Source organism: Dioscorea cayenensis, chromosome 13, assembly GCF_009730915.1.
Source record: "Dioscorea cayenensis subsp. rotundata cultivar TDr96_F1 chromosome 13, TDr96_F1_v2_PseudoChromosome.rev07_lg8_w22 25.fasta, whole genome shotgun sequence".
Taxonomy (NCBI): domain Eukaryota; kingdom Viridiplantae; phylum Streptophyta; class Magnoliopsida; order Dioscoreales; family Dioscoreaceae; genus Dioscorea; species Dioscorea cayenensis.
The window spans coordinates 1,399,731-1,414,911 of NC_052483.1; the positions used below are offsets into that span (position 1 = coordinate 1,399,731).

The 15,181-nt window shown below is 37.3% G+C and overlaps 1 protein-coding gene across 1 annotated transcript; it reads left to right on the plus strand.

Moving 5' to 3' along the window:
* Positions 1 to 14,455: 14,455 nt before the first annotated feature.
* LOC120274923 (flavonoid 3'-monooxygenase CYP75B137-like) lies at positions 14,456 to 14,935 on the plus strand. Its single transcript, XM_039281461.1, has one exon. It carries the CDS (start codon positions 14,456 to 14,458, stop codon positions 14,933 to 14,935), a length of 480 nt encoding a protein of 159 aa, XP_039137395.1.
* The last annotated feature ends 246 nt before the right edge of the window (positions 14,936 to 15,181 follow it).

Genomic DNA, 15,181 nt, shown 5'->3' on the forward strand with positions numbered 1-15,181 from the left:
CCTCGTCTTGCTTCTGGTCAAAATATAATTAATATTTTTTATTAAAAAAATTGCAAGTGTTGTACTTTTCAGTTTATAACATATCCTACTGCCTAAGCTTGGTTGGGTCTCTTAGCTTTGAGAGTATATGAATTTTAAGAATTGGTTAGCCACTACAATTCATAACCATAGCACTGAGGAGAGTACTATTTTTGCAATGGTACTTTGGAGGCTTATGGAGAAAACAAAATCAAATAATTTGGCATCAAAACAGAGCCAATTCTACCCAGATTATGCTGTCATCCAAATGCTTCATTGACCAATGGAATCAAGCCAAAGTTAAACACCTTTGAAACAACCACTTGTTATATGAACCACATGCTAGCAACTAGCGCAAGCCTCCAAACAATTGGATGAAATGCAATGTTGATGCAGCAATGAATAATTCAAGAAGAAGCCTTGGAATAGGATGTACCACTCTCAAGCCACTCCAATTTGCTCTATTTGGTTACAATATCTTTATGTTAAGCAATTGGTCGGAGGCACTCAGTTGGATCAAAGCTATAGGTGTGCAAAAGATTCAAATTGAGATGGATACTATGACAGGGGTTAATGCTATTAGTTTCAAATATTTTAACTGTATAATTTTATTAGTGAAGTGTGTATATATATATATGTATATTATTTCAGGTTAACAATAAAGTTAATTTGAAGACAACAATAAGACAGTTTGAGATCTCCATGTTTTTTTACTCAAGAGATCGAAGTGGCTTGAGATCCCCATCACTATTAGATGGCATGGCAAATTTATTATACACTTCATCTCAATTGGCATTGCTAGTCATTTTTCTTCTTGTGAGCAATGAAAGAAGACATTGAAAATAAAGTAAATGAAAACAGTGTTGCAAAAGTATAGGATAAATGAATTAAACTTTGCAAAAAAAAATTATATACATAGGCCAAAGATCATTAAAGTGATACTAATAGTTTTATTTTAATGTAATATATATCTATAAAAATTTAACCCTCTTATTATTTTTGCATGCATATATGTGATGCAGCGCTATTATACTTGAAACCTGTTGATTCACGCTCAAATATCCGGTAACAAGTTGTCCAACACCTGTTGATCAAAGATAACCAGGAATTAATGAAAGAGTAAAATCTTATTACTCAATGAAAATAATGCTCACAAGACTGATTTTCTCTTGCCCGTAGGCTTACAATAAATAGACGAATGAAAATAACACTAAGAAAGGAGATAATTTGAAAATATACCAAAAATGATAAATTCTCAACAAAAAATAAAGGCTTAACAAAATAAAGACTATTGCCACAAACGGCTCACAAATCAGAGATTTTTAGCCTAAGATATAACGAAATCAGTTATTACCAAAAAGGGTAAAATTAGGGTTTTTGAGGCCTAAACGATGGAATTTGGGCAAATTTTGGTATGACTCACTAGTTTGTGTCCCACAAACTTGTAATTTTTGTTCCTGGATCTTTTTCCCATCAAATAGACCCGGTAAAACCATAAAATCTCGTGGCCCGCCAAATTACCGAAATACCTTTCAATCGAACTTCTCCATATACGCACATGCTAATTCATCTATATGCTAGTTATCAATATGCACATTAAAAATTTGCAAGATGGATATTCACTGAAGAAAAGCAAGCAATGACTGATTAAAAAAAAGTCCCTAATTCTTTGTGCAAAGCAAATCCGGGAGATAAAGATTGCATTTTGGGAATGGATAGAAAATGAAGGAGGACAAAAGCACATGACAATGCTTTCTTTGAGCATTTGGATTTTTTTTTTATAGTAAGTAGTGTAAAATATTTTTTATTTGCATAATGCATAGTGTGTATGCCTGCATCTTAATCAATTAGGTAGTATTTGGTGATAGAAGTAAAACAAAAATAAGCAATTATTCTTCATAATTAAAGACTAATTAAATAAATCGAAAATAGGGGAGAATAGATTAAGCTAGTATAATACTTTAAATTTTAGGTTTTATTTTCTCACTAATAATTAATCCATCTGTAATTAGAGCGGTAGTAGCTTATTGTCAAGATTATTTCTCTCCTTCATAATATTTTTAAATAATCAAACAAACACATATTCAATTGTTGAGAATCAAAATATCTCCTAGCAAATGGTCATGGAAAATCAGCTAGTTTTAAAAGTTGTTGGCTTAAGATTATTATCTTCAATTACTTAAACAGAATTCTTTATGGACTTTTGTTTTAAACACCACCTAAAAATAAGTCTTTTTTTGGGCAGGAATGATTCCAATTCTGCCCTCGTTCCGTTTCCGTGTTTCAAAAATTATTAAGAATGGAGCTTCAACTCTATTTTGGCACGACAATTGGCTGAATGGGAGAGCACCTAAAGGAGTTTGGCCAGAATTCTTCTTGGACAGTATTGATCCGTGGATCTTCTTGAGAGACTTTTCTTCTATTTCTTTTTGATTTGGAGAGATTTTTTCACTTTACTACCTAGGAAACAATCTCGATCTTTTCAGTGAAATCTTATTACAGGTTCCTTATAGATGGGGGAATTCGTAGCCCACTTTACCCTAGGTCTGGAAAGTGGGATGCCCGAGCAAAATTACACTCTTTTATTGGCTTGCTTGTGATAACATAATCCTGACCCTTTCTAATCTTGCCAAGAAAGGTTGTAACATTCGTTACGTTACGGATACTTGTGTTTTATGTCACAAAAATTCGGAGTCGGTGGAGCATCTCTTACTTCAATGTGAATACTCTACCCAAATCTACCTCCATTTCAAGCAAATCCTAGGAGTACATTCTCTGCCAAGGAACGTTCCCGATATCTGGACTCCCTGAATTCACGCTCTCTAAGACCAACTTCATCCCCTCTAGGATCTCATTTCTAGGGCTATCACCTGGAACATTTGGTTTGAAAGAAACAACTGCATCTTTAATTTGCATATTACAGACTTCCTTTCAGTTATCTCTAAAACTCTACATTTGCTTCTTGCTTGGTTTTCTATAGTTAGAGATTTTGACCAATGCTTCCCTGGTGACTCTATCTAGATCCTTCGGTGCTCCCTTGATTTCCTGAGCGCCAGACAGAGCAACTCTGCTGGTGCAATGACTTCTCCACTAGCCAGGAGTGATTCACTCCTTTCTCAACTTTTGAAGGCCTCGGACTTCGGAGGATGAACCTCACCTTCTTAGATACTTCTTTTTTGTTTGGTTTGTTGTTGGTGTTTGCACTGGTTGGCATCACCTCTGGTGACTGCTACTTTTTGTGTTTTCTTTTCGATGGTTTTCTTTACTCATCTTCTTTGCTTGCGTTTTATTTTGGTTTTTCTTGTTTTGGGCTTTTTTGTTCTGCTTTCTTTTCATTAAATTTGTGGTTTATCCACTTTATTATAAAAGGAATATATATCTCCTAGCAATAATTTAATGAAATTACAAACATCAACATAACCCTAAATATGTGTATGTGTGTGTGTGTGTGTGTGTGTGTGTGTGTGTGTGTGTGTGTAAATATATATATATGTGAGTCTTGTTATTTTTAAAATTGTGGAAAATATAGATGTAGATACGTGATTCACATTTTTTTTCAAATTGCAGAAAGAGAGAGAGAGAGAGAGAGAGAGAGAGAGAGAGAGAGAGAGAATGAATGAATGAATGAATGAAAATGGATCAAGTCCATTAGCCTTGCACAAGTATACCCTGTACACATATAGTATAACCTTGTACACATGTAGATATACATATACGTCTTAACACCCCCTGAAACTCAAGGTGGCTCTTACGTCTTGAGTTTGGGTAACATGAAGAGATGCCGATCACGCGTCTATGCCTTCGTGAAAAAATCAGCCACCTGGACCTCTGTAGGAAGATAGTGAAGTGACATTGTCTGAGCTCGTATATGGCATCCGGCGAAGTGTGCATCTACACCAATGTGTTTGGTCACCTCATGCGTGACCAGATTTGTAGCAATCTGAAGAGCCCCAGTACTGTCACAGTAAAGAAGAATAGCAAAAGTGATCGCTACACCAAAATCCTGTAGGATCGAACAAAGCTAGAGCACCTCCTTAATGGTGGAAGCCAACACATGAACCTCATCCTCAGCGCTGGACTTGGCAACGGTAGGTTGTTTCTTGGTCTTCCAAACAACAAGAGAAAAACCAAGAAAAATACATTAACCAGTGACAGAAAGCCAATCATCAGGAGAACTGACCCAGATAGTATCTGAATAGGCATGTAGCTAAAGAGTGGATTGCGTGGATAGAACAGACCACAGGATACACTACAACTAAGATATCATATTACTCGAAGAAAATGAGCATAATGAACATAAGTGGGTACGGAATGAACTGATTGAGAATGTGAACAGCATGGGATATGTCAGGACAGTAATATCCAAGTAGACTAAACTACCAACCAGATGCCGATAACGAAAAGGATCAGATAAGGGAATCCCATCAAAAGCACAATGCTGCAGATGTACTTAGCTCCATCGGTGTAGCAACAGTATGGGTATCAGTCAAACTAGAGTGAGCAAATAGATCTTGAGTGTAACGCTGTTGAGAGAAATGACAGCCAGCAGAATGAGAAGTGATCTCGATACCTAGGAAATAACTAGCTGACCTAGATCAATCATCAAAAAATTGATATTAAGGGATAATTATAAATAAGATATCTACTCAAACATGGATTGATTTCATATTTTTATTTTAAAATTTTTTATTAAAGCGGATAAGTTGTTTTTAAATTTTATATTTTAGATATATATTTTTATTAGACTTACATACACAATCTTGATAACAATCAAATTTTAGCATACCTAAAAAACAATAATAATGATGATAATAAATATAAATATAAATGACACAACCCCTCTCTTAAAATCTTTACTTCTCTTTCACAATCTCTTAAAAAAAGTTTTAATTTCCCTCTCCTTTCTCTATATTTATAAATCTAGTGAAATTCAACTCTGGATTGTTTGTAGATTCCACTAATCGGTGAGTTTTTTTTTTTATTTACTCAACCTTTTTCAAGTTTATGTTTTATCTTTCCTTGTAGAGATTTTTCTTTTTTCCCTATTTGTTTTATACCTAATCTAATTTAATTTTTTAATTAATTGTTTAATTATTTATTACAAAATAATTGTTGGATATTTGTTTAACTAGTTATTTATTATGAAAATTTAATGTAAATTTATTTAAGAAAAATTATTAGATATTTGTTTAAGTGATTTTTGTGAAAATTTAGATTATTCATTAAATTATTTTTTAAATTGTTTATGTTTTATCTTGAATTATGGAGATTTTTCTCTCTCTTTTCTTGTTCTATACCTAATCTAATTTAATTTTTTAATTATTTGTTTAATTATTTATTCTAAAAAAATTTGATAGTTGAATAATTGTTGGATATTTGTTAAATAATTGTTCAATATTTGTTTGATTGTTTATATGTTATGAAAAAAATTTAAGAAAATTTATTAGATATTTGTCTGTCATAATTTACATTATTCATTAAATTATTTTTAAATAATTATTGTATCAAATAACTGAATTAAATTGTGAATTGTATAAAGTTTTTAAACTGTGTAAAGTTTTTAAATTTCATTATTAGCTATTTTAGTTATTAATTATTAATTGTGTTAATGGTTAATTATGTAGATATGGAGAGGTTTTTACACCTAAACCAAAAAAGTAGTGAATTGAGAACGCATGTTTCTTCTGAAATAAGGGTTATAACACAAAAAAGAATTTATACTGAATTTAGTCCAAATGATATCATCGCTGATCCTGTACTTCAACAACTAATTTAAGAGTATGATTTGGGGATTAGAGATTAAGTTCGAAAAGCATATCTATTGAAAGGTCCATGTCAACCATTTGGATATAACTTTCCTAAAAAACTGCAGGGCAAAAAATGCGGCACTTTCAAGAAGTGTGGTATCAGAAGTTTGATTAGTTGGAATATAGTGTGGCAAAAGACGGAGCCTATTGCTTTTATTGTTATTTTTTTAGGCAAGATAGAAGTGAAAAAGGTGCAAGTGTTATTTTTACCAAAAAAAAAATGATATAGTAATTGAAGAAAAGCACTTGAAGCTTTTAATCAACATGTAGGTCCAGTGAACAGTGCACATAATGATGCTAGCTATACGACATTATAAGGATTTCAAAATCAAAGACAAAGTGTGTCACATCTGTTATTTTCTCATAGACGTCAAATGGAGATTGATTATGGCTCTTGGCTAACAGCTGTCTTGGATGTTATTCAAATTTTTTTGTTACAAGGTCTTGCTTTCCGTGGTCATGACGAATCTTCTAGTTCCAAAAATAGGGTGAACTTTCTAAAGATATTCAATTGGTATGCAAAAAAAGTTGAGAAGATTAGGAGTGCTATTAATGAAAATGCTCCTGGGAATAATCATTTAACTTCTCCTTTGATTCAACAACATTTAGTGAATGCATACGCAACATAAACAACATTAGCAATTATTAATGAAATTGGCAATAGGAACTTCTCACTAATTGTTGATGAGTCTCGAGATTAGTCAACAAAAGAGCAAATGGTTGTAATTCTAAGATTTATAAATAAGCAAGGACAAATTGTTAAAAGATTTTTTGCTATTCAACGTGTAAGTGATATTTCAGCATGTTCACTAAAAGTAACTTTAGATAAATTATTTGCTCATCACGATTTATCAATTTCAAAATTGAGATGGCAAGGGTATGATGGAGCCTCAAATATTAGAGGGGAATTTAATGGTTTAAAGATATTGATTTTAAATGAAAATCCCTTTGCGTTTTACATCCATTGTTTCGCCCACCAACTACAATTGGTGGTTATCTCAATTGCCAAAAGTATTTTGGTTGTTTCTGATTTTTTTTTTTTTGTTATACACATATGATTGTGAATATTGTGGATGCTTCATTATAAAAGAAGAGATGTATTAGTTCAAAAACACCATAAAAAAATTGTAGAGAGATTGCAGACTGCCGAAATTTTTACAGGACGAGGCAAGCATCAAGAGACAAATCTTGTAAAACCAGGAGAGATACTCGTTGGGGTTCACATTTTACAACTTTAATCCATTTGTTGACTATGTGGGAATCAGTTTTAGAAGTATTGCAAAATGTGAGTCAAAATGTGTGTTAGGATGGGACTATTGCAGATTGTGTTGAGTCGATTGGCAAAATGGAGAGTTTTGAATTTGTATTTGTTTTGTATTTGATGATGAAAGTGTTGGGGATCATGAACGAATTATCAAATTCTTTACCCTGGGATTTAGCTAGAGCCTCAAATCCCTGGGTATTTCCTGGGTAAATGGATTTACCCAGGGATTATTATAGTGTTACCCACAGAATTGTCCGTGGGTAAATTGTTATTTTCTTGTAGTGAAGTTTTGATTTTGTTGAATGTCATGATCTTATAAGTCTTGCTGTGAAGCTAGTTGAAACTAGAAAGCATTTGGGTTTTCCATTAGTTTATCGCCTTATTGAATTGGCTTTGATCTTACCGGTGGCAACGACATCAGTTGAAAAAGCCTTCTCAGCAATAAATATCATCAAAACTGATTTGTGCAATAAGAAAGAAGATAAATGGTTGAATGATATGATGATATGCTACATTGAACTATAGGTGTTCGAAACAATCAATGATGAAGCTATTTTGTTAAGATTTCAAAATATGCAAAGTCAAAGGATTCAACTCCCACCTCGTAGGGATATTCATTAGATCTTTAATGTATTTATATTTTTGAAAAATATTGATCATTATAAATTTTAAATTTAAATTAATTATATTTTTTATATTTATATATTTTTAAATTAAATTCAACCCCCTCCTCCTTAATTTTATTACTATAACATATCCAAAATTCACATTGTTTAGAGTAATACTCAATTTATAGCATTCATTTGAATCTCTAGCTATTTTTGGCAGACTTATAATTCAGACATACCCCCTTCAAACATGCATATTTCTTAATCTACAACTCCAAAAGCAAAGATATTTTCAAGACAATTGCAATAAGATAACTTAATAAGGAACAATTTTTCAATTTTGTACTTTTCCCAATTAAATCTCCAAGACCATAAAAAACACTCATAAACCTTCAGGTACTACCCAAGAATCACATCCGAGATAGATATATTAATAGGGTTATATCTCACAAACTACATATGTATAAGATCTAAAATTCTTCATGTTCTTAGCTAACGTCAAATTTTACAAATTTCTTATTTTGTTCACCTCCAAATTCTGCCTAGAATTGAAGAAGTATTTCTGTTATTTCAAAAGCAGAAATATGAAACTTATCAAATGAAATTAAATAAAAATTTCTCTCTTTAAATCAATTTTACAACCACGTGTAAGTCGTACCAACATAATCATAGTTTCGATAGTATAGACAAAGACAAAAGGTTGGGGATTACAATATCAAGATTCAAATTAAACATAAATAAGCATACTAACAAGATCAACTAGAAAAAGAACATGATTCAAAGCTACAACATGGCTCACAAAGATCAAAATGCCATCATTTAGAGATCTGAAATTAAAAACTAGAACTTACCTAAAGACTCCTCACAAACGTAACACAAGATGGAAATCTCTCGACCTCACCACCCACTCTGCGAAGGTTATAATGAGAAGAGATAAGATGAGGGTTTCGTCCTTGATTGCCTACAAGTTTGAGATGAGCTAAAATAGAAGGAAAGTTGCAGTGGTCACGGTCTCGAGATACGGATGAGGTAAACTCAATAGAATTTTATTGATAAGATCCAACATAAAAAGATAAGTTTAAAAAAATAAAAAGAAGATAAACATAAGTATTTAAAATTTAAATTTTACGGCTATGATCTAATAAAAAAGGGTCCACATACATAAATAAAATTAAAAAAATATATAAAATATGATAATTAAGTGAATATTTAGAATACTAACCCAATAATTATCATTGGGCTATCCCCGTTTTTAAAATATGGTTTTTTTTATCTCTCTCACATTTAATCCTTGTTCATTTTCTGCACATTTATATTTGGACACATGAGTTTATGAGGGGTCCGTGAATATGAAGTTTCATCAAAAAGCACATTAATTAATATGCAGAAAATCAAGTAGTGATTGTAGGTTGTAATCCATACGAGGTTCATGATTGGAGAGAAGTGGGCTAGTGGTTCAGTGAGTCTACTCAATGCGAGCCAGCTGTGCTTTGTGTCTCCACTCATGCACGTGGATCACATGGTTACTTGCGTGTTTGGGTGAACCTCGTACAATGGATTGCTATCACATTAAATGCATGGATCTAGATTAGATTTTCTAATTTACTTTGTTGTACTATTCCTAGTTTTCTGTTCTCTCTCGTCTGCCCCTGTCATCATTGTTATGTAGAATGTTATAAACTTTGAAATGAGTAAGCAAAAGGTGAGAAGGTTTTGCCACAACTCTCTGTTTTCTTGCTTTGTTCTTCCTGAGTGACTGGTTTATCCTTTCATTCTGGTATCAGAGCAGGTTGGAGTGTATGTCAAAGTATCTTCGCTTTGAAGACATGGCTATCACCACACAGCAAGCAGCAAAGGAAGGAGTGGTGCCATTGCAGTATCCGATGCTCACTCCCTCTAACTACTCCGCTTGGGCGATCAAGATGGAGGCCAATATAGACGTGCAGGGAGTGTGGGAGGCTGTGGAACCTGCTGCCGGAGTGGCGGTGGATGTGAGGAAGGATAAGATGGCCCTGGCGTGCATCTTCCAAGCGGTGCCAGAGGACATTTTACTGCAAATCGCCAACAAGAAAAATGCGAAGGAGGCGTGGGATAGCATCAAAACCCATTTCCTCGGCACGGATAGGGTGAAGAAGGCAAGGGTGCAAACACTCAAAAGTGAGTTCGAAGTTTTAAAAATGAAAGAGAGTGACTCCATTGATGATTTTGCAGGGAAAATTAGTGGCATGGCTAACAAATTCAGTGAACTTGGTGAACCGTTGGGTGATGCTGCACAGGTGAAGAAGCTATTCGGATCCTGCATCAAGAAATTCCTCGCAGTGGTCGCGCCGCTAAGCACGTTTTATTGATATCGATAACATGTTGTTCAAGAGGCCATCGAAGTCTCAAGGCCTATGAAGAACGATACATAAGGAGGGACTAGCTGGGGAGATCAGTTATTACTCACCCATGAGGAATGGAATGCACGGGAAAAAAGAGACTGGGAAGAGACACGAAGACACGACAGAGGAAGTCCTGGAAGATGGAGCAGAGGCCGCGGGCGTGGTAGAAGGGGACGCGGCATTCCCAGTTCCTCATTTCGGGAAGGGAGCAGTAGCGGAAGCAGAGATAAGAAACACATTAAATGTTTCAATTGTGATAAGCTGGGCCATTACGCATCAGAGTGTTGGAACGAGAAACGGGAAGAGGAGGCCAACCTTATCCATGATGAGGAACCTGCACTCATATTGACCATAGCGCAAGGAAAAACTCTGAAGGAGAAGAAGCTTGACGTCGTGATGTTAAGTGAAGATGATGTCTTCCCCGAGTTTCATGATGCTGAGAAAAGCTCTACTTACACTAATGTCTGGTATTTAGACAATAGAGCGAGTAATCATATGACGGGCCATCAGGAAAAGTTTCATAACTTGGATGAGAGTATCACAAGGACAGTGAAGTTCGGAGATGGGCCGACAGTGGAAATCTTGGTAAAAGGCTCCATCTTACTTCAATGCAAGAATGAAGACCATTGATTCCTCTCAGAGGTTTACTACATACCTAAACTCCGCAGCAATATTATAAGCTTAGGTCAAATGACGGGAACTTTGCTGATGGCCGTGAAGCGCACGATGAACAGGCTCTACAAGATCCAGCTTACTGTTGGTAAACTGGCGTGTCTCATGACGAATATAGAAGACCCGGCATGGCTGTGGCATGCAAGACTCGGCCATGTGAACTTTCATGCTTTGAAGCTTATGGCGGAAAAGCAAATGGCACATGGAGTTCCTGTTATCACTAAACCGAACAAGGTGTGTGAAGGGTGTCTTGTCGCGAAGCAGACTAGAAGCCCTTTCCCATCCCAAGCAAGTTACAGAGCCAGTGAACCATTAGAACTTCTCCATATTGACTTGTGCGGGCCTATAACTCCATTTACTATGGCAAGTAACCAATATTTTTTCTTAATTGTTGATGATTATTCTCGTTGGATGTGGGTGTACTTCGTGAAGGCTAAGAATCATGTCTGCACTGAATTTAAAATTTTCAAAAAACTAGCAATCTCACAAGTCGGCGGATTAAAATAGTGAGATCAGACCATGGAGGACAATTCCTATCAACAGAATTCACAGGGATGTGCAACAATTCGGGCATCAAGCGACATACTCACTGCACCGTATTCGCCCCAACAGAACGGCACAGTTGAAAGAAAGAACCGCACCGTTATGAACATTGCGAGGGCTCTCCTCAAGAGCATGCACGTGCCTGGGAACTTCTGGGAAGAGGCAATGTGGCATGCAGTGCACTTGTTGAATCGCATGCCGACTAAAGCTTTGAAAAACTGCACACCGTTTGAAGTGTTGTATGGGAAGAAGCCTCATTTGGGCCAACTGAAGATATTCAGGTGTGTAGTGCACGCCAAGGTGACGGTGTTGCATCCCAAGAAGCTCGATGATCGTAGCATGGCCATGGTATACCTCGGCGAAGAAGAGGGAAGCAAGGCACATCGTCTGTATGACCCGTCCAGCAACAAACTTCATGTGAGTAGGGATGTGGTTTTTCAAGAAGACATGGAGTGGAATTTGGATGAAATCAGTAAGGGGTAGACCTGGAGTTGTCCAGAGTTCGTGGTTTCACTAACTGAAGGGGAGACTGATGACACTAGATGTAGTGAGAGTACAGAACCAGGAGAAGTAGTTGATTAGATAAGACCTAGAGTTGCACCGGTTCCTGGATCGCTTGTGGTCGCAGGAAGCACTGAGCTTAGGCCTACTATGCATGAAAGAAATATGTTAAATGCGTCACAAACACCAAAAGATGGAGAGACTCACATCACTGGTCAAGAGACACCAAATTTACAAATCTCTGATAATACACCAGAGAAATACCGTTCACTTGCGGATGTATATGCAGATACGTAGGGAGAACAAGTGTTAGACGAGTTGTTACTACTTGAAACCGAGGAACCCTCGTCTTACAGTGAAGCAACAAGGAAGGAGGTGTGGCAGCAGGCCATGAGGAGTGAAATTGACACGATAGAAGAGAATTGCACTTGGTCCTTAACTGAATTGCCTCCCGGGAAGACACCCATTGGACTGAAATGGATCTACAAAATAAAACGGGACTCAGAAGGGAAGGTAATCAAACATAAGGCAAGGATAGTTGCGAAAGGTTATGTCCAACGGCAAGGAGTAGACTTCGATGAGGTCTACGCACCAGTGGCTCGGCTAGACATTATCCGGGTAATTCTCGCTGTCGCTGCAAATAGGGGATGGGAGGTTCATCACATGGATGTGAAATCCGCCTTCCTGAATGGAGTCATAACAGAAGAGGTTTACGTAACCCAACAAGAGGGATTCGAGGTGCCAGGGAAGGAGCACATGGTATAAAAGTTAACCAAGGCCCTATATGGACTGCGTCAGGCCCCGCGAGCGTGGAATTCCCGTTTGGATGGCTATTTGAAGACTCTCCACTTTCAGAGAAGCACTCAGGAGCAAGCACTTTATACAAGACAAGAAGAAGGAGTTATAGTCATTGTGGGAATATACGTGGGTGATTTGATAATCACAGGAAGAAGCAAGGATGAAATTGACCAGTTTAAAACACAGATGATGGTGGAATTTAAGATGAGTGACCTGGGTCTTTTGTCATATTATTTGGGCATCGAAGTAGACAAAAAGGAGAAGCAAATTACAATCAGACAAACAACATATGCTAACAGAGTACTACAACGGTTCAGAATGAGTGGAAGTAATGCAGCCAATCTCCCTCTGGAGCCTAAGCTGAGACTACACAGAGATAGTGAAGGTGAACCTGTGGATGTCACTAAGTACCGCAGGAACATCGGGTGCCTCAGATACCTTCTACACACTTGACCAAACATGGCGTACGCAGTGGGAGTACTTAGTAGATATATGCAAAGGCCGACTACGATGCACAGTAAAGCAGTAAAACAAATATTAAGATACTTGAAGGGGACCACACACTTTGGTATGGTATATATCAGAGGTGAGGAGAGCGAAGAATTGGTTGGCTACACGGACAGCGACCTAGCGGGTGATCTCGATGACAGGAAGAGCACAGGAGGGATGGCATTCTATATCAATAACAGTCTGGTATCGTGGAGCTCATATAAGCAATGAACGGTGGCATTGTCTTCGTGTGAGGCCGAATATATGGCAGCAGCTGCTACTGCTTGCCATGCGGTTTGGTTGGCAAGTGTAGTCAATGAAATGATTGGGAGTATACTTGAACCGTCAACGGTGTTCGTGGATAATAAATCAGCTATTGATCTGATGAAAAATCCAGTACATCATGGTCACAGCAAGCACATAGATATGTGCTTCCATTTCATCAGAGAATGTGTTGAGAAAGGGAGGATCGTGGTGCATCCGGTAAGCTCCGGAGAACAGAAGGCAGACATATTGACTAAAGCGTTACCTAGCATGAGGTTCGTTGCTTTACGTCAATCGTTGGGAGTGAGAGAGTTGGAACCTCGTAGCTTGGATTAAAGGGGAGTATGTAGGTTGTAATCCATACAAGATTCGTGATTGGAGAGAAGTGGGCTGGTGGTTCAGTGAGTCCACTCAATGCGAGCCAGCTGTGCTTTGTGTCTCCACTCATGCACGTGGATCACATGGTTACTTACGTGTTTGAGTGAACCTCGTACGGTGGATTGCTATCACGTTAAATGCATGGATCTTATGCATGGATCTAGATTAGATTTTCTAATTTATTTTGTTGTACTATTCCTAGTTTTCTGTTCTCTCTCGTTTGCCTCTGTCATCATTGTTATGTAGAATGTTATAAACTTTGAAAGGAGTAAGCAAAAGGTGAGAAGATTTTGCCGCAACTCTCTGTTTTCTTGCTTTGTTCTTCCTGAGTGACTGATTTATCCTTTTAGTGATACGGTACACCATGTAGTACGGTCCATGTTATCAACATTCCAAATAGCCCAAACCATGTTATCAACATTCCAAAAAAGTAAAAAACAAAATGAAGAAGTGAGTTTCGAATGGAGATCAGATTTTCCATAGAACTCATGCTGGAAAATAAATGTTTTAATCTATTTAATTTTTTGTAGACCATTTGAGTGGTGGAGGGAACACGCTGCACTTTGCGCATGCATAGAATGATGAAAATATAGGAGAACAATTTCAGATTGATGACTAGCTTGATCGAGAGCCTTCTTTATTGTAGACTCATCGACAGAGTATTTTTATCACTTTAATGTGTGTGTGTATATATATATTAGACGGTCACTAGAGAAACACAAAACAGTAACCATGGCTTCTTTTCTTCTCCTACTTACAACCCTTCTCACCTCCACTATCTTCATCATCTTCATCTCCATTTCTAACAAAAAGAACAAAACCAGCAAAGCTCCATTACCACCAGGCCCAACAGGCTGGCCAATCGTCGGCAACCTCTTTCAACTCGGCTCCAAGCCACACGAAACACTACACGCCCTCTCCAAAATCTATGGCCCTCTTTATAGACTCAGGTTGGGCTCGGTCACCTTCGTTATGGCCAACTCCGCCGAAGTTGCCTCCCAGTTCCTCCGCACTCACGACGCCAACTTTTCCAACCGACCACCCAACACCCTCGGCGACCACATTGGCTACAACCACAAAGGCCCAGCGTTCGTTCCCTACGGCCCTCGCTGGCGCATGATCCGCCGCTTGTCCAATACCCATCTCTTCTCCACTAAACCTCTCGACGACCTGCGCCACGTCCGAGAGGAGGAGGTGTCACTGTTGGTGTAATGTTTGTTTGTTATCTATCTTTTGACCTGGTTTGACTAGGTGTTTAGTGAGTGGGCCCCACTGCTTTGTTTCATTGCCTTAATTTCCCGGATCTTGCCTCGATGGTGGATTATTGGTTTTTTTCCCTGCTTTTTGATTAGTGGAGGCTTTTTAATTGAGTTTATGGGTTGCTTTTTATAGGTTTTAGCTGCGCAACCAATCTTCTTGCTCTCCAAACTCTCTTATCCTTGAAACAACTCAACCTTG